This window comes from Macrosteles quadrilineatus, unplaced genomic scaffold, assembly GCF_028750875.1.
Source record: "Macrosteles quadrilineatus isolate MER2022 unplaced genomic scaffold, UCM_ALF_1.0 Scaffold_8__2_contigs__length_117827958, whole genome shotgun sequence".
In the NCBI taxonomy this organism is placed as follows: Eukaryota; Metazoa; Arthropoda; class Insecta; order Hemiptera; family Cicadellidae; genus Macrosteles; species Macrosteles quadrilineatus.
In genome coordinates this window covers 49,982,214-50,002,777 of record NW_026542601.1, presented here as the reverse complement: position 1 = coordinate 50,002,777, position 20,564 = coordinate 49,982,214, and the positions used below count along the sequence as shown (strand labels likewise).

General features: G+C 40.8%; 2 protein-coding genes across 2 annotated transcripts; both read right to left on the bottom strand.

Moving 5' to 3' along the window:
• Nucleotides 1–4,427: 4,427 nt before the first annotated feature.
• Nucleotides 4,428–5,750, bottom strand: LOC129000374 (uncharacterized protein F54H12.2-like). Its single transcript, XM_054427338.1, has one exon. It carries the CDS (start codon nucleotides 5,748–5,750, stop codon nucleotides 4,428–4,430), a length of 1,323 nt encoding a protein of 440 aa, XP_054283313.1.
• Nucleotides 5,751–7,526: 1,776 nt separating this feature from the next.
• On the bottom strand, nucleotides 7,527–8,663 carry LOC129000373 (uncharacterized). The gene has a single exon (XM_054427337.1). The coding sequence runs from the start codon at nucleotides 8,661–8,663 to the stop codon at nucleotides 7,527–7,529; it is 1,137 nt and encodes a 378-aa protein (XP_054283312.1).
• Between the last annotated feature and the right edge of the window lie 11,901 nt (nucleotides 8,664–20,564).

Sequence of the window (20,564 nt, the reverse complement as noted above, 5' to 3'; positions counted from 1 at the left end):
TGTAAGAAACCATTCGTCGATGACGGTGACGGCCGAAACGATCCGAAAGTTCGTGATCACCAACACTCACCCCCCTACACGTTTCGAGGTGCAGCTCATCGGTCTTGCAATTTAAAATTCAAGGAGCAAGACACGATACATTGCTACTTCCACAATTTGAGCAATTATGATGCTCATTTTGTGGTAAGAGAGCTGGCCATAGACGGGGGTGACGTAAACGTACTCGCCAACACAGAAGAAAAATACATATCTTTTAGCAAACGATTCGTACATGACGGTGCGAATCGTCACAACCGACTCACACTCCGATTTGTAGACTCTTATAGATTTTTGTCCCGAGCCCTGTCAAATTTAGTTTCCCTAATGCCAATAGAAAATCTTCACATTACCAAATCATTTTTCCCTGACGATGCTGACTTTGCATTAGTACATCGCAAAGGAGTTTTTCCATACGAGTACGTAACGTCACTCTCGGTATTGGACGAAAACGTGTTACCTCCACCGGAATCCTTCAGAGACAGCCTACGCAAGGAGGACGTAAAAGAAGAGGATTACGCTCACGCCCGACGCGTATGGTCACATTTTAATTGCAACACCCTCGGAGACTACGCCGACTTGTATTTGAAAACAGACGTGTTGCTGTTGGCGGACGTCTTCGAGGGTTTTCGGGACCAGTGTCTGGAACACTACGACCTCGATCCAGCCCACTGGTTGACCTTACCGTCGTACGCTTGGGACGTGATGCTCTTTAAAACTGACGTGACCCTGGATACCCTACAGGACGTAGATATGTACCTGTTCTTCGAGAAAGGGATCCGGGGCGGCTTGACCCAGTGCGCAACCCGACACGCTGTCGCCAATAATAAATATACCAACGCTACCACCGTCAACAATCCTTCAACATCAGCAGGTGGTAGCAGCAGCAGCAACAACAACAAGAGGCGATTGGAAGATGGCGTCAGCCGAGACGGTCGGTTCGCACCTGCGACTAGTGTTAGCGCCGTAGATAACATTAACAACAACAATAGCAATAACAGCAAATATGGAGATTATATTATGTACTACGACGCTAACAACCTATACGGATGGGCCATGTCCCAGTCGCTCCCGTACAAAGATTTCGAGTGGCTGTCGCGTCAGGAAATAGACAATTTGGTCATCGAGGACATACCGGCAGACGGAGATGTAGGCTACGTCCTGGAGGTGGATTTGGAGTATCCACGAGACCCTCAACTCCATGACAAACACCGAGACCTACCGTTCTGTCCGGAACTGCGTAAAGCACCTCGAGACCAATTGCCATATGCGGATGACGTCCTCCGAACATACAGCGTAGGCAAATCTGCAAAACTAATGGTCACCCTGTTTGATAAAGACGCATACGTAATCCATTATCGAGCACTTCAGCAGGCGATGGACAACGGATTGCGTGTGCGTCGGATACATCGTGTTCTGCGCTTCAAGCAGCGAAAGTGGCTACAACCGTACGTGGCGATGAATACCAGTCTAAGGCAGCAGGCCAAGAACAAGTTTGAGGTAGAATTATTTAAGCTTATGGTCAACGCTGTCTATGGTATGAGCCTTCAGAATGTAAGAAAACATATCAACATCAAATTGGCTACAAACCCGAAGACGTACACCAAGTACGTGGCCAAGTCTAATTTCAGTGACCGGACGTGGTACAACAAAGACTTGGCCCTACTACACATGAAGAAAGTCCGCGTCATCTTGGACAAGCCGGTGTACGCGGGTATGTGCATTCTGGACCACAGTAAGACGTGGATGTACGGTTTCCACTACCGTCTGCAAGAGCGGTATGGAATAGATCGGCTCAGACTTCTCTACATTGACACTGACGGGCTGATCTATTTAATCCGTACCGTAGACGTGTACGAGGACATGGTGAATCACCTGGACGACTTCGACACCAGCAACTATCCCCGGGACCATATCTGCTACGATCCGACCAACGCCCGGGTCCTGGGGAAATTCAAGGACGAAGCCAACGGGGTGATCATTAGTGAATTCATCGGCCTGATGGCGAAACTGTACTGCTTCATGTTCCTGCGGACCGGTAGCAGCGAAGACGGTGTCGGCGACGATACACCACCTGTGAAACGAGCCAAGGGGGTGAATCGCGCCGTAGTGGCCAAAGGCCTGACTGTAGACGATTACAGACGATGTCTACAAGAACAGCGGGTCTTGTACACGGATAACGATCGATTTCAGACACGGCACCACATAATATACTCCGTTGTGGTGTCAAAACGATCGATGGCGCCGTACGATGACAAACGTTATATCGAAGAGGACGGCGTCAATACGTTACCGTGGGGCCACTATAGAATTCCAGCGCACCGGGCAATGCTATCGGCTCCAGAAGACTGCAACGGGAACGCCAGTAGATGCCACCGTCGGCGCAACATTGTATCGTCACCGTCAGCGACAATGGATGCGAGCGATAACGACGTTGACATCGAAGAAGTAGATTGAAGCAGTACAACAATAACATCAACATAGTGCGCGTATTTGCGGTGCATAAGCCTCAGATCGTCGTCGTGGTGGTGATGGCAAAGACAATTGACGGACAAATACTAGTAAAATGTATTTAAAAAAATACCAAATATTTATCATTAATAAATAGTAATTTATTTAGGAATCAATTTTTAATAAGTCAATTTTTTTCAACTGTGATATTTGATAATTTTTTGAAACTGTGATATTTAATTTAGAATCAAATTATTTCAACTGTAACATTACTGTAATTGTAAAAATGAAAAAAAAAGATTTTATCAGTATACACTTATTTATATTATGATCATAATTTTGAATTGTACAGAAAATATTTTGAAAATATATTCACTCACTTGTTCTTGTTTTGATATATATAGAGTCATGATGGAAAATAAAAAGACCAACATTGTTTTCAAAATACACTTGTGTTTTTATTTTTTCCCAATCATTACTTATTCTAATGTACATTAGATAACTATATTATTATTTTTATTCAAATTTAAATTCGCTTTTTATACAATCCAAATAGAAATAAAAGACAGGTAAGTAAAATCAGTGGTAAAACATGTCGAAGAGTCTTCGAACCAGAACATCGTTGTTAACAGCGTTGCTGGGTGTCACGAAGGAAGTGGTATCACCGTCAAACAGCTGTATGAAATCATTCATCGTCATGTCGTACATTATGCGACAGTACAGGTAAGTCAGACAGTAGTGACCGCACACGGAAGTGTCGTAGCGTTGGAGTTGGTATTTATTGGATATGTAACGACGTGAATTGCGTCTTAAAAACTGTTGGTATTCAGCCAGATACGGTTGACGGCCGAAACTGTCGAAATATTCTATATGCGTAGCGTCACTGTCCATGTAGAAGGTTACCCAATGTTCACCACTCTCCGTGTGTGGCATGGTGTTCACCACTATGGCCGTCGAAGGCTCGATACGTGTCGGTAGACGGTCTGATGCGTACACTCCGATGTGCGTGATTCTGTCTCTCGGTAATTGGTGCAAATATCTTTTGATGTCAGTACTGTTCATTGTGTCACGTCTTCTTCTTCTTCTTCGTCTTCTTCGGGAATAGTATTGAGACTGGCGTTGCTACTGATCGATGTAGTCGTCACTGTCATCGATGCTTGTGTTATAAGTGACAGTGGTGGTGATGGTGACGGTGACGGTCCTCCTGTCGTTGACGATATATCATCGTACAATGGGCTGCAGTGTGTCGTTTTCGCCTCTTCAGCGGTGAGTAGTAGCCAGCCACGTAACAGAGTACAGTTTGAGAGCGAGCAACGGTGTTGTACGGTTTTGTGTCGACCACATCGCAACACGTTGGCGGACAGTAGATTGCCAATCGAAGCAAGTGAACCACAGCCAATATCGCACAAATCCACCACATTTGTAATATTGTCACTCCATCTATTGTACTTGTTGTTGTTCACGTCTGTGATTAGATTCTTGATAATGTATTCTTTCTTTTCCACTCCCTTAACATATACGATGCTGCGACGCGAGAGGCAAGTGCGCAATTTATCGATCAACACGGAGTATGACAAGTCACCGCGATTCCAGTCGAGTCCGTGACAATGTTTGGTCAACCAATAGGACTCTCTGAGTTTATCCGCAGTCAACGCGTCACGATCGAACGGTGCACGTGCGATGTGATGTAATAACAATGTGCCAGTCGACACGTCAACTACACTGGCTTCTTTCACTATGAAATCGTTGTTGTTGTCCTTGAAACACTGTAGGTCCAAAACCACAGCTGTGCAATCACTGTGCCTGCATTGCTGCTGCTGCTGCTGCTTCTGTCGGTGCGACGGAGCTTGAAGGTAACAACGATCCATCACGATCAAAGGTCAGTGCGACACTGAGCTATGTGGTGGGGCAGCCGTGAATTTCTGTGTTGGTTCTTGTATTTAACCGCTGAAATCCACAGACACGTTGCGATGTCGGTCCACTTCGATTACATTGTCCATTTCGGCGTACACTATACAGTTGATGGAGGAGGCCAACGCTTCTTTGAATTGCAGTTCGATGCGCAAATTGCCGTTCCGTACCAGATTCCAGTGACTCGATTCGCCGGCCGACATGTCCGGCGTCAGGTCGAACGCCATCAGGCAGTAGCCGTTCGGATAAGCCGATCTGCCGATCTCGTTGCCCTTGTCGGCGAACTGTATACCGGTGCCGGTGAACAGCGTGTGATAGGCGAGTGCGTAGAGTTTCGAGTCTCCCGTGAAGGCCGGTGTCAACGCCTTGCATGGCACTTGTTCACCGTCGATGTACAGAGCGAAATAGTTCAAATTGAAGTGTTGAAAATTAAATGGGTTTTTCTTGAAATCACCGTTGAACGCCACATTGTCCACCAATCCCACGATTATGCGTTTCGGCAACTGACCGAGAAACACACTGTCCAATGTCTTGCCCAGAATACCACTCGGTAGCGTGATGGATTTCACGTCCACACGTGTGATTGGATACTTGGCCGTACCACTTTCCAGCGTCTTGCTATGCGCCACCAACACGCCGGGATTGATCTTACAACGACGCACAAACAGATTGGCCTCTCGAATGTGCACCTTGTAGTTCGTTGCTGTTTTCGACATTATGGCAAATGAGTTTCTCGACCTGACGAGACGCAATCGCATTTCCACACCATTCAACATAAACTTGGCTTGATTGCACAAATCTAGATGTAAATTTCCCACCATATCGATGTACGTACTTTTCTTTACGAAGTCGCGACGTTTCACTAGTCCTGCGTTGTTTGCCTCGCAATCGTCCATTTTGTCGGCTATGTCTTCGTAGAACATTGTGCTGGTGAGATGTGACTTTTTTGCGCTACCGCCATAGTTCAGTAGATTTTCCAAATAGGCGCGATAAGCGTAAGTGTTGTTTTGTGGTGACACCAGTTTGTGATTGATGTACAGATCCACTTGACTAAACAGCGAGTGAAGCCAATTGTTAACCGGTCCCATCTCTTCGACTAACGCCTCTTCCACTTTTGTGCCATCATCTTTCACTATTGTCGCTTCGATGTGCAACAGAGATTGCGTCAAGTCCGTGTATTCTTCTCCGTTAGCCGGTATGACAAACTCTATCGGCGAATCGTCTGTCAAAGACGAGATCGGCTTGTACTGAATCCACTTGCCGTTCTCTATACTAGTCTGAGTAGGTGGTAACGAGAATAAATCCAATTCGGTTTTTACACATTCACACGATTTCTGATGAATGAATGACATTTTTTGTTCTTCTTGTTGTAGTAGGAAAATATCGTCTAATTAAATATATCGTCTATCGACGGTATTCCTCTTGCTACTCTTCTTTTAGTAGATCTATTCCTCCTGTTTCTACTCTTCTTATTGACACTTTTAACTTTGCTGCTGCTGGCGCCGGAACGTCGAGGTAGTCTTTTTGTTGTAGTTTTACGCTTTTTCTGTCCCTTATTGATAACTGGTCTTTTCATACTCTTCCTCCTCCTCCTTCTCTGTTTTGTTGTGGCAGCGGTGGACGTCCGTACTCTGAGAAGTGTCGCTAACGACTGCGGTGTGACGCGATGGGCACGTCTTTTCTTATATGTGACGGCACGACCACCTCCACTCAATACGCGTTCCAGTTTGTCATCGGCTCTGCGTTTCAATGAGCCGGTGAATTCTTTGAGGCGTGCAGCGGCCGCGTACCTCGGATGTTGTGTACCACCAGCGGACACTATGTCGCCGAGGAAACCAACACCTGAACGCAAAGCCTCTTTGCCCATGGCGGTTGCACCAGACTTTAGTAACGGCACTACAGACCGCATGAGTCCACTGAGGAAACTGCCGATGCCATGACCGCGCTGGTACGGTGCACCTCTGTACACGGACGATACACCGTTACCCGACTGTTGTAACTGTCGCCGATAGTAGGCCAAATACGGATCGTTCGTATTCATCGTGGTTGTTGCTGCTGCTGCTGCTGTTGCTACTACTGTTGCTGCCACTGATGTTTATGCTGTTGCTTTCGTCTTCGTTGATGTTGTCGCCGTCGTATTCGCCGTCGTAATCGCCGTCGTATTCGCCGTCGTAATCGCCGTCGTATTCGCCGTCGAATTCGCCGTCGTATTCGCCGTCGTATTCGCTGTCGTCGTCGTTTTATTAGTCGTCGTCGTTTTCGCCGTCGACGCCGTTTACGTTGCTGCTGCTCGTATATTTATGCCAGCGTGAGCGATCTGCGCAGGTGTAGTTTCATGCACGTAGTCCCAAAGTGGAATGGCAGATGATCGCCTGTGCTGCCCCTTAAGTCAATTTCCACGTTCTCAAATGTGCTCTTGATGACGGGCACGTAATGCGGATCGGTGAAATGCACGGTCTTGTGCGCGCCGTACATGTAGTTTGTCGTATCGATGTTGACGATCTTTAATAACGGTGCCACCGTGTCACCCACCAACTGAGGCTCCACCAAATCACAATACACATACATGTCACCCGGCAGTCCGGCTTGTATGTTGGCCGGCAGTTTGGCTTTCTTGTTGGTCTTCATGTCCGTCTCGACAGGATCGAACCCCAACTGCAGCGCGAGACCGGTGCTCAATTCCATTTGTACTACGTGACTGCGAATCGCTATTTCCACCACTTTGGTGTTTTCATCGTACATGAAAGTGGCGTAAAACCTCAAGCGTTCCATGGCGTTCAACACTTGTATCAACTCAGTGATATCGCTATAGTTGCCAGGCTCCACTTTGAGAATGTCCACTTTGACTTTATTGGTTTTGTCAGCACCACCAGTGGCTATAGCGCTGCGATCTTCATGGTAGATAAATATCTTCGCATCATCGCTCACCGTCAGAAATGAACAGGGGTAATGCGCTTCAACTAGAGCCACTTCCCATTCACCATCCGTCAGATGGATAGACGTAGGTAGTTGAGTTATATAATCAGCCACTGTGTTGTTCGGATAGTAATTCATCGAACTGTTACTGGGCAAGGTCAAATAGAACTGATTATGTTTACTCATTGTCACTGATACGCGGTTGTTGTCCTTTATAATTGTTTCACTTCTGACGCCGGTATCCAAGAGTTGAACTCGTCGCCGTAACCTTTCCACTTGACGAGATAACGCTTACTGCGGCCACTGCCTTTAGTGTCCAATATTTTATCGATATCGTACAGTCGGTCTGGCGGCACGGTGACTTTTTGCAATTCTTCTTCGTAGAAACGACCAATCAACGGTGACCCATTCAAATCGTGCAACACGTACAACGGTAACGGATGATGACCGTACTCGCGGTCCACCACGAACACTTCTTTACTCCAGTTCGTCTCGTATCCTTTGGCAAAAATATTTTTTTCCTTTGCAATACGTACCGTATCGCCCGCCACAAATTTTGCCTTTCTACGCTTAGGTAATTTAGTCTTGATGCCGCTGCCACTACTGTACATGTGTCGCCACACTCGATATACGAGTTTCTTATCTTCTTTTTTCACATCAATCGGACGTACGGCTCTGCCGTCAGCAGTAGTACCCAGACTGCTGTGCACACTGTGATTGTAGGCGTTCACCAGTTGTTGTAGCACATCGATGTAACGGTACGTGTTTTTATACGTAAGATAACGCCACATGCGTGATTTCAAAGTGCGGTTCACACGTTCCACGACCGCCGCTTTCACGTCAGGGTTCTGTGTTGTAACATATCTAACGTCGTATTTTCTGAACAACTGTTTTACCTTGACGCCGGTGAACTCAGTTCCCTTGTCCGTCTGTAGACAGCGCGGTACCGTGACAGAGGGTTTTTTAAATATTTTCTCGAATGCGTCGGCCACTTCTTTGCCGCTTTTTGTTTTCAACGCTATCACGTAAAGTCGTTTACTGAACACATCTATCACTGTCAGCAGATAGTTGACTCCATCGTTGAACGAGCTCAGACCGCGCATATCATTTAAATCCGCTTGCCACAGTTCGTCGGGACCGAACACCACGTAACGGTTGCGGGCGAATCGTTTACGCACCGGTCTGTGCAACGTGTAAGTGTCTTGTGTCCGTAACCAGTCCAGCACCGTTTGCCGTTTTGTCCTCTTCTTCTTCTTAACTTTTCCCTCCTTCTCGCGTATCGCATGTAATAGACGTGTGACACCACCGTATGATGCAGGATCTTCGGGATTGTAGTACACTCGTTTCATGATTTATCCGCACTACGGCGAAAACGGTTCCCACCTGTCCAACGGCGATTGTAATTGATCTCTATCAAGCTGACGTTGTCTTCGATGAGCCGCCAACGAGGGTAATGGTGACGTAGGGGATAACGTACGCTGCTGATTGTAAGCCGAACGTAAACGATCGCGCATAGGTGTTCTCGGTGTCGATGATGTGATCGAACTACTCGCTACAGCTGACGTCGCGTCACCACGTAACGATCTGTATCCCGCGCCCAGATACTGTAATGCTGTAGAATTGTTGATATACTCCTTGGGCACATTCATTTCACGTAACGCGTTCATGACTTCGTACCACCCGGCGGGCATGTAATCCACCATACGTACTCTCACTATGCAGTGTAATATGTCCACGATATTCGAATCGGGAATTTTTTCATTTCGCACATACACCGCAAAGTCCTTATCCCAATTTATCACACTACCTTCGCGGACGATAAATCGTAACAGATTACGCACGTCCGGCTTGTACGATTTGGAAAACGTGTCAACGATCTCCTCCATTGTACCGGGCGGTGGCGACGCTGTAGCTGCTTGCTGTAATGATGATGATGATGACGATGCTGTCTCCATGATCGGTATATTGATCGGTTGTCTATTGACGGAGGCAAAATGTAAAAATCTTTGCAACACCTGTTGATACTGTTTCCATTTTTCATAATCGCTCAAAGTTTTATCCATCAATATACGATGCATTTCGTTATCGATACTATCACCGTTGTCACCACCGAATCGACGTGACGATGATTTCCTATTATCCATGTTGTTGGTGGTATTGATATTGCTGTTTTTGAACCGTTCGATTAACTCTTGCGGAACAACAACCATTTTCTTCGCGTACTCCATCATTGTGTTATTACTGTATTATTACGTAATGGATTTATGAAGTACGGCTTGTAGTACGGTGCTCAACAGTATTGGTAGTAGGAATCCGCCTCCTTTTTGTACTAGATACTTGCGTTTCTTGGCCCAACTCTCACCTCGTTTCACCAATCGCCTGAGAGTTGATTTATACTTTTTCAATTGTCTTTTGCGTTTATCGGACACCGCTACGTTACCACGCAACAGGTTGTATGCACACTCGCACACTGATCGTATACGACTGAGGTCACACACTTTTAACAGCGCTTTACGTTCCTTCGGTGTAGCGTGCACCAGTGCCGTCAGTAGAGCTGCGTCTTTCCTCACACACTGCGACATGACGACTGATACTGATCCGCTATAGACGTTTTCTATTTATTGTGACCGCTGACATTGCTTGTTTTCGGCAGGTACACAGAATTAATCGGATCGTCCGGAAAGATAGTCGAACGAATGCGTATCTCATCCGGTGTGGACTGTTTCAAGTCTATTAATAGATACGCATGCGGATCACGTGTAGCGTCCGCATATGCTTCTTCTATAAATTTTGTACTATCCGGATAAATTTGACGGGCTAAATGTTTTATCTGAGCCCGATCTCTGGGGTTTTTAAAACATACTATGTAATGAGCATTCAACGAGATGTCTCTCTGACCTCGGCCCTGATGAAATAGATTCTGCGTTATGAAGAAAACACTCAAGTTCCTATGGTGTGAGCCTTTTGTAAATAAATCCACTACACTGTCGTTTGTTTCACGCATCATGTCGTCCACTATGATCAAATTAGGTACACTACCATCAAAATCGTTCATGTCTGGCAGAGAGTTTTTATACTGGACAATACTGCCTCTGCCACTGTTACTGCTGTTCTGCTGCACATTATCATTTGAGTGAGGATGATGCCAATATATGTTAGCAAAATCTGTATCACATATTTCATTAGCATGGTCTATAAAACGCATGACAAACTGTGATTTTCCAGACCCCGAAGGGCCGGCTACTAAGGCCGAAAATGGATGCTTCCACCTCAAGTCCATCTCACCTACTGACTGACTACACTGTCAACACTACAAACTAATTTATAACAATAGGGAATAAGGAGTGTAAATAAAAGACGAATTGATTATGCTCTCAACGTGACTATACGTATTGACTTACAAAACCTATCAAAGTTACAATATCATTTTAAGAAAATTACAATTTTCATTAGATTTGAGGTTAATAAAAATAAAAAAAAGTTGATGTACATGAATGTAGTTTTTGTAAAAATTAAATTTAAATTTGTTTCAAACAAACTCCAACGGAGTATATTTACTGCCAGGTGGAGCGCTTCTTCTGACGAGGTTAAGTCTATCTTCGAATCCCCTGTTGTACTGGTCAATGCGTTGATCTGTGATCGCCTCGTTGTAGCGTCGTGGTAGGTAGACACGCATGTAGTGTTCATCGCCGACTAGTCCCTCCAGCACGGCCATGACAGTCTCTCCGTACGGCGTGGTCACTCGTTCGAATTTCACAATACGATAAGAGCACTCTTCACGGAGATCGACGATCTTCGTGTACGGCGTGTTTACTTGCACGGTGTTGAGTTCATTTTTCAAGTTCATCACCACACTGTTGCTACCTCCACTACCGTTGACACTGACTGTCTCGCATTTCGACATAATAAATGTGTTATTAAAAAAGTTAAGGTCAAGCGAAACTGTACACACGTTCGATCCACACAGTGGTTGGACGAGGAATGAATTGTTGCAGCAGCGACAGCGCAGTGGTGGAGAGAAGAATGCAGGTGTGTCGCAATATTTCTCAGAATCCACCCCTGTAGAAGTTTCTAGCACAAACCGGTTTTTTGTAGTTGTTTCTTTTTGTTTCGTCCCCTCGACTGCAGCTGCGCGTCAACACGTGGCTTCTTGGAATCATCGCTATTGTTAACATTATTTTTTGTCTCATTCGATTGTATCGTAGTCACTGTTGCCACAGAACGTTTCTTCCTTTGTTTAATTCTTCCACCGTTTTCGATTGCGCAATCGATTGGTCTACGCCATGCGGGTAGTGGCATCATCGACTGTATCACACCGTGTATTTTTGGAACTCCCGTCAAACGATCAACCCATAAATTTTCTAATTGTGTCAGTAAATTATTCACACTGTTGTATATTTTATCTCCTTTCTTTTCATTCAAATATATGCCGGAACTGTGTGTTTGCACTCCTTCGTCAAATAATTGTAATTTCAATAAAACTCGACCTCGATTAGCGGGATTCTGTACGGTGTATTGAAAATCTTCGTCTATCCACATTATAACCGGCGAATCATTTGTAGATTTGAATATCCATCCTGCATGTTGTGCGTCTTGTTCAGGTTCTCTTTTTTTAGTTTCGCTGCCACTATCGATTTGTACATATTTCACATCACTAGTCGTCTTCACAGGTTTCTTGATAATTTTCTTTTTCTCATTTTGTTGCAGCTGATGCTCCTCCTCTGCATGATTTATAGGCAAAGTACTAATTGTGTTATCTTCCATCGCATGTATCTCTTCCATAATCAAACGAATAGTTTCTTCCGCATCGGCAATACTCGTAGACATAATATTAATAAACACAAACCACGCACGTAACGACTGTACTCACTGCACGCGCAGAACTAACTGAATTGTCGGATGTATTGTGATATTGACACCACCAGTAGCGTGTTGCTGCGGATAAATCAACAACTACTCTGATGTTAGTAATCACAAGATGATGTAATTACAAGCTGACATTACCACCTAGCTACGTGGATGATGTTTCTTCGCTATTAGAAGTATGACCACCGAAGAATGCCTCATTTAAAAACACTTTTCTCGCTTTCTGTAACACACTGTTAATCAATAGCAAACGTAGCATGTCTTTACGTTTACGGCCAACACAAGCTTTATTCAGCGATAGATTAATCATATCTCTAGCACTGATCTCCATCGCGAAGTAGTTACTGATGTAGACGGTTTGTAGGCTAGTAACAGACTTATAAGCGCTGTCTGGCATCCACCATAGAGACCTGGATGGTTCTAGGAAGCCGATAATAAAGCTGTTGTTTTGTCAGCAAACACTTTGCCACCGCCACACGACGCCTAGCCTAATATACCTCAAACTAAGAGATTGCGCCTTGTAAAAGCTGTTAGTACACAAATAATGGAACTATTAATCATCCGTAGTTGGCAGTTCTGAGAATCCGAGCCAGACGTTGTCGCCGCCACACTGACACCTAGCATAATAAACCTCAAAGAAAGAGACCAAGTCTCGTAAAAGCTTTTAGAAACCCAAATAATGGATCCGTCACTCACTCGTAAGTGGTTTCCTTTGTATTCTAGGATCAAAGGGAGCGCCACCACCGTTAATTGTTTTCCTTTGTATTGAAGGACCAAAGGGACAGCCGCCAGCACCTCGCTCCGTGGGTGGTCTGGCACATCCTAAGAGGTGTCGGATAGGTAAGTTGGGGGGACAGGGGGATGTTCAAGGGGGGGGAGGTGCAAGGGAGGGGGGGGGGGAGATGCAAGGGGAGGGGGAGGTGCAAGGGGAGGGGGAGGTGCAAAGGGGGGGGGGGTGCAAGGGGAGGGGGAGGTGCAAAGGGGGGGGGGGAGGTGCAAGGGGGGGGGGAGGTGCAAGGGGAGGGGGAGGTGCAAGGGGGGGGGGGGAGGTGCGGCCGCAGGAGGCGGGTGGTGGAGGTGGAGGCGGTGGCGTTGCTCCCCTGCTCCCCTCTTTAACTTCTTCAATACCTACTACTAATATCATCTTATGGCTTTCAGTAAAAATATTCGTTAACACTCAGAAGGTTTCCCTGAACTCTTTACGAAGGTATCTTTTCATACTCCTCAAAAGATATTGTATATTACACGTATGTTTAATAAAGTATGGAACTACAAACGATTAATACACGTTTAAACGTTAGTAAACGATTAATAAACTATTCCAGTAATTCTTTCAACAACTAAAACGTTGGTTAAAAAATCACTAGAGTGCTCTACAATATAGAGAAGGGATGGTAAAATAAAGTGATAGAAGTTATCCATATTCAGAATTTGACGAATTATCTAGAGCTTCGGTTGTAAAAATTCATTTCATTCTACTTAGCACGCTATTTATTTAGGTAATTAAACGTTATTTTAAAAATAATATTGATTCTATAATTCGATAAATATGGGTAAACAGTCTAATAACATAGTATACAATATATTATCACATACACTAAATTGTTACTTTAAATCATGGTATATATTGATTGAGTTAGCAGCAGTTACTAAGTTGGTATTTATAACATGATTCAGCAATTAATTTCCGCCAGGAGTCTGTTCAATTTGCTCTACAAGAGCCTGTACTTGATTAATCATAGAAACCATTAGTGTTTTGGATTCACCACATCCTAATAACTAGGAGGTTATGTCTGATAAACAAATAGCATACAACGATCATTGGTAAACACAATGAGTTCGTGCTATTTCACACTTAAGTACGATAATGAAAAATTAACCATTTAATCAAGCTAACTAATTTCTCATATAATAGGCCTAATCAATCTCTACCGTATAAACATGCATTTTTCTATGAAACCGAAATACTTGTGACTTTTGCCGATTGTTTTAGCAAATCCGTACGAAAGAAATTATATATTCTGTTTCGCTTACTATTATACATAGGTGTGTGGAAACATTTTACTTGCAAACTGCAAAAGTTAGTTAGCTAACTTAGTCGATATAATATTTCAAAGGTGTTTTGATTATTACTCTCATACGCCCTAGGATTTTTTTATTTCCCCACGCATAAGCTTGTCCGGTAGAAGAATTAATTAACTGTAAGTGATTGCTTTTCTTAAATTCTTAATTTTCTTAAATTCTCTTCTTTCTTAAATTAAAATGTGGGACTTGATGGGTGCTGTTCACGTCATATTGGACTTTATTAACAAACAATAAAGTATATCATACATTTCAAAATATAACACTGCTAAAAACTACGAGGACTAAGAGATGTCAAGTTCTACGACTAATAATATTAAAACTTGAGTGTTATGTCGTCAGGGTTGTTTAAAATATTTCATTGGGTTGTTGAAAAATATATAAAAAGCCGTTTGTCGATCGTTTTTTCTTTGGTTAACGGACCAACAACAGCAACTGTCCAACACTTCTTCCCTTCACGCGGTTGAAATAGCGCCAATAAGTATTTCTTTTAGATTTACTGTATGAATAATGTTTGTATACGGTGCTTCAAATTGACGGAAAGCTTTCGTATATCAAACCTACCCGAATCCTGGATACACGAAGTGTCTCACAACTAAGACAACATACACTTAACATTAAAGCATGCATCATGTCTTGGGGCGAGACGGTCCATATGTCTAAAGCAAAGTCTTAATTTTGTAGAAAGTCCGACTAACTCTAACTACAAGCTACTTCCAACTTAATCCAACGAAAATTAATTTGTGATTCTGTAATAACCGCATCTTCCCATATCTTAACTGATTTTAATCCAGTAATACACGGAGAAAAGGTTCTCGTAAATATTTGCAGTGCCAATCAATACGAGAGTGTTTCTTCAAGCCTTATGTATCGCAAATTATTACTATGCAGGTCTGCTGCAAATTGGTTCCTTTAATTCTTTTTAAATGTTTGTTTATTAAAATATTTTCCCAACACCTATTACACATTTCACCTAGGCCTACATGGATTCAGGTATGTAGATTATTTCCGTAATTATAGCGTAGATCTCATAAAAAGTCTGTAATCTTAATGAGCGACACTAATGTTAGTTGACCTTGAATAAACTAAATTAAAGATAATTTTGAAGACTTTAGGAAATAGTACTGCCTTGGGCTGAGTGCTTACAAACCTAACAGATGTCCTGAAATTCCTAACTATTGGCCTAGGATCTATACGGTACCTTCCTTTCTTTCCACGATACAAACGTCCAAAACCATGCATGCACACAACCATAAGTCTTACCTTTGGTACGACTGCAATCAGTAACTTGCGAACGAAATTGCTTATATTCTTGAGTCTTCTTTACCAAAACAGGCTATAAAAGCTAAAAAGCTCTAAAGTAAACTTTCATAAAGTAAGGTCTAAGCTTGAGCTAATTAATTGAAAATACTAACCAGAACACGCTATAAATATATAAAAATATTTGGTAATCATAAATTTAAATCATAAATATATTAAACTTTTTTGGCTAAGCTATTACAGTTAATAATAATTAAAAGTATTGCATAATCAATTTTTTCCTGCAAAAGTAAGCCGAGAGAATGGCAATATGTAATTGAAATACTAACCAGAATAATACTGTAATGAATCGTCAAAACTTATATGGATGCCTCCACATGAAAATCAGCCTTGAGAATATCAGCAAATAAGTCACTTTACACTTAATGTTTACCAAAACATACAAACACAACACAATCACAAACACTACACGATAGATAAACTAACACTAAACACTCACAAGTAAACGGTCACTCCTACACGTAATAACCTGAAAATACATTGCACACGAACAAGACAACAATGACCCAATAAGAAACAATTACCTTACGTCATGCGAGTAGGTGACTCGCTAATCAGCTGTTAAGGAAAATTGCTTTTGGTTTGTATACACATAATAGCCAACATTATATACGCTAAAACTTACAGTATACAATCAATTGTTTTATTATTATATATACTATAATGTAACATTACATAACGTTACTATGTAATTACGGAAATAATCTACAGACCTAGGTAATAGTAGACCTATTATTTTCACTAATATTCAATGTATTGAATGTATTATTTTACTCAGTTCCTTATGCTGTGGATACTATCAATGCATACTGTAATAATTTGTACTGTACTTGTACTGTACGATACAAAGAAAATCGATCCTACAATTCGATTTGAAACAAACATAAATCAAGCTAACGAAATAAATGAAGAAAAGAAAAAATTATGATTCTACCTTTGAATATTTCAAGCAAAATTTTAAAATTTCAAAAATTGAGGTGATTGGATTGTTTATTGGTTCTAGAGGAACATTATCAAAATGTTTTGTGAACTTTTGGAAACAATATGATTTGGACAGATCCTTTTTGAAAATTATTATTCATGAAACATTAAAAGGTTCATTGACCATAATGAGAAATCATCTATATGGCAAACATCAAAATTAATCAGTCTTATAGCTGTATAATCCTTCGATATTTTATGTGTACTATTTTTTTGTGTCATTGGCAACCTTATTTTTTAAGGCAGAGGTATTTATTTTTATAAATAAATTCTTTTCTCTTAAGACATTTTGACTTAACTTTATTTGTGCTAGGTTTATGTAAATGCAAAAATACATCATATCAAAATGTTGGATGTTATACAAATAGCACGAAAAGTTAGGTGTATTTTATGTCAAATTTACCATCTCGTATTTAGTACATGTTCTCTTGTTTGTGTTTATTTGTTGTTTTTGTTTATTTGATTACGCTTTTGGTAAAAACGTTGTGAGGGAACTTGGCTCCACGATTAAGAAAGTAATTATGGAAATAGTGAAGTAACGTTCTGATAATGAAATGAAGTAAGAGATTTTTGTCTGGAGCAAGAAATGTCTCCAAGCCATTAGGATAAAATATCGTTGTTTTTTCCGTAAAGAGGTGAATATGAAGTGGACATGGCCATACAATAACGAAGTAATTATGGAAATAGTGAAGTGTAGTTCCGAAAATGAAATAAAGTAAGGTCTTATTGTCAGTAATAATCATAGAAGTAGCAAAGTAATTTTTTTTCCAGACAGTAAAATGCATTCATTAATAACTTCTACGAGTCCACTAATTTATGTTATCTTGCAGGGGCCCATTGTGCTCCCCATTAAGTTTTTTTTTTTTTTTATTGAGATGCCTTAAAATATCAAACCTGATAAATGCCTACAGTCTACCAATCAGATCCCCTTGGGAAGGCGACTCTGTCTAACTAGGATGACAAGAGTTATCCTTCTACCTTAGAGAGCTCCTCACAGTCACAGTGCAGTGCAGAGACCTGTTTCCTCTGATCCACCGCATCTCCTGCATTGTAAATATAAGACACCATCATACAAACCCATACATTGCAGATATTTTCTGAACCGACGGTCTATAGTAACTAATTATACTGTTTGTCTAACTCTTCACCTATCCAGCATCAGAATAGCCGAGGCAACCCGTTTTGAAGGTGTGTGAAGAGTGAGCTTACTTACTCTAAGAAGGAGTGCTTTGGCCCATAGTTTTCAATGTGTTTCAGTGATCCATTACACAATAGTGGTGCACACATGGGCCCACTATTAAAGAGTGTCATAAAGGGGTTTTGTCTGGAGCATGAATTGTAACCAGGACTTCATTCGATGAACTTAGAATTAACAATGGTATAGTCATCTTGTCTGGAGCATGAAATTAATGTTTTGGGTACATTAAGCTTAACCATTCTCAGTCGTCTTCTGGTAAGCAAGCAACTCTATTATGGAACCATGTCCCCATTATTAACAGAATCGATATGGGATATGGGAGTGGAAAAGTGAATTTGTCAGTAGAGTGAATATGTTCAGTGCATTAAGGTAAACCGTATTAGGTGATGTTTTAATAATCAATTGACTTATAGGGGAACATTGGGCTACAATTAAAGGAGTCATTATGGAATTAATAAAGGCATTTTATATGGACCGTGAATTGTATCCAGGACATTAAAATGAACCATCGTTGATGAGTGTTTGTTAAACAAATGAATTGGAAGAAAGGATAGGAGGACAATGAAAAGAGTCATTACAGAAGTAGTAGAGGCAATTTATTCTGGAGATAGGAAGGACTCCATTACAATTGAATTAAAACCTATATATCATTGTTTTGTAAGAGGTGAGCTGGAAAAGAAGATGGGTACACAATTAAGATTCATACTGGAAGTAGGAAGGTCATTAAGTCTGGAGCATAATATGTAAACCTTTTATGTATCTCATCTACATACAGAAAGTTTATGTAGAAAGCAAACTTCCCAGTAGCAGATGATTTTGTATGCTGTTCTTATAAAGAAAGTGAATGAATGAATGAAATGTTTATTTCCACATAATATATACAGAAAACAAAAACATATTTTTTTAATACAAAATACTTACAAATTAAAACTAAGACTAAGAATAAAAAAGAACTTTTTTGTATAAACTAAATTAAATTGATTATAAGAAATACAGCAGACATAGGCCAGTGCTGTCTATACGTCTGCTGGGTTGCTATTTAAATATTTATAGCAACCAAGTCATATGGAATTATTGCCTATAGCCTATAAAAAAGATGAATAATGGAATGTGGAGACTGTTGCTTAATAGGTTATTAGTTTAGAAAGGAGATTTATATGAATTGTAAAATTGGATAAGATCTACAATGAATACAGTTTTGAATAGGTGTGGACTAGACTACTAGGATTAATGCTGGATCAGGATAGAGGGGGCAAGGTTCGGGTCACACCCCCCGCCGGTAATCAGCTGTGATGATAGTCGGCCTCATCTATACGAAGCCTGAAGAGAAATTGTTTGATTCTGAGTTTGAAAACATTAATTGAAGGTGATGTATACCGTACATTATTATAAATCGTGGTACAGTAGTAAATTTATATAATACAATACATTTGGTAATTTGATATACAAATCGGCCAACTATAGGTGATAGGTGCCATAGAATTGCAAACTTAGATTTAAATATAAATTTGAATAAATATGTAAATGGCTGAGCTGGAGATGATACTAACATAGACCCATTTTCTAAAAATAGCAGGTCTATTTTTGGTTGAAAAGCTCTTAAGCACTGAAGAAGTTTCACAGAAACTTGAGACTCTCTCAGAAAAAAACTCTTAAGAATAGTTTTTTTTTTTACTATTTTACCCAAGGGCTAAGACATATTGCGGCAGGACTGAGTAAATACAGAAAAATAATCATAGACACAATTTATACTTGGCGGGAGTGTCAATTATATTTCACAACATTTTAATAGTATGACCAGACTAGGGATGGGATTCTGTTGGATGAATGAAGTAAGATGTTGGTCTTACTTTTACGGTTTGACCTTAATTTACGGAACCCTATTACATATGAAGTGATGCTTTATATCACCTGACTTCAGGTTTCCTTTTAGAGTAGGTTTTTCATGTAAAGAAAACTGTTTAAAAACAACTGGAAACTCTTTCCTCGGTTGGTCAAGCTTTTAAAGAAGATCACAAAAGTAAGTATTTCAAAGTGTGTACACCCATTCTCTTTAATTGATGGAACCCTATTACATTTATGAAGTGGCTTAATGCTTTATGTAAACTGACTTAAGGTTTCCTCTTTGAGAAGGTTTTTCCTCTGAAGGAAACAAGCTTTTAAACTTTTCATCCTGAAACTCTTTTCTGGGTTGGTCAAGCTTTTATAGATCACAAAAGTAAGGATTTCAAGTGAGTATACATTATGTGCTGTTTTAAAATTTATTTTATTTTAACAATTAAACTTTAACAGTTATCTTAACTCCTGTTGGAGTTTAGGAAATAATAAACTGAAATAATGTTATAAACAATATTGACAAGTTTTTAATTTGGTTTACAAATTATTGATCATTGAATCAACACAACACAATAAAATAAACAACTAAAACTTAAACTATGTCCTGAAAAATGCAGCTTTTGAGATCAAATTGATCCTTTCAACAAAAATTTTCATTCAAAAGAAATCTGAGATATAATTTAACACTAAAGGCTAAGCTTAAATAAGGGTAAAATGATCTTTTAAAACTTCCTAAAACTATTAACAATGACAATATATGCACTACAGCTGGGTTAGTATTTACATTTTACTACAAACAAGTGTAATAAATTTAAAAACTGTATTGTCATTATTGAGGAACTAAATAAATCAGTGACTAATAAGGTAGGTACCAAGTAAAAATGTATACTGTCATAAAATGTAAACATTAGGATGATAAATAAATACTGTATATTTTTAAATAGAATAGAAAACTGTTCTTCAATAT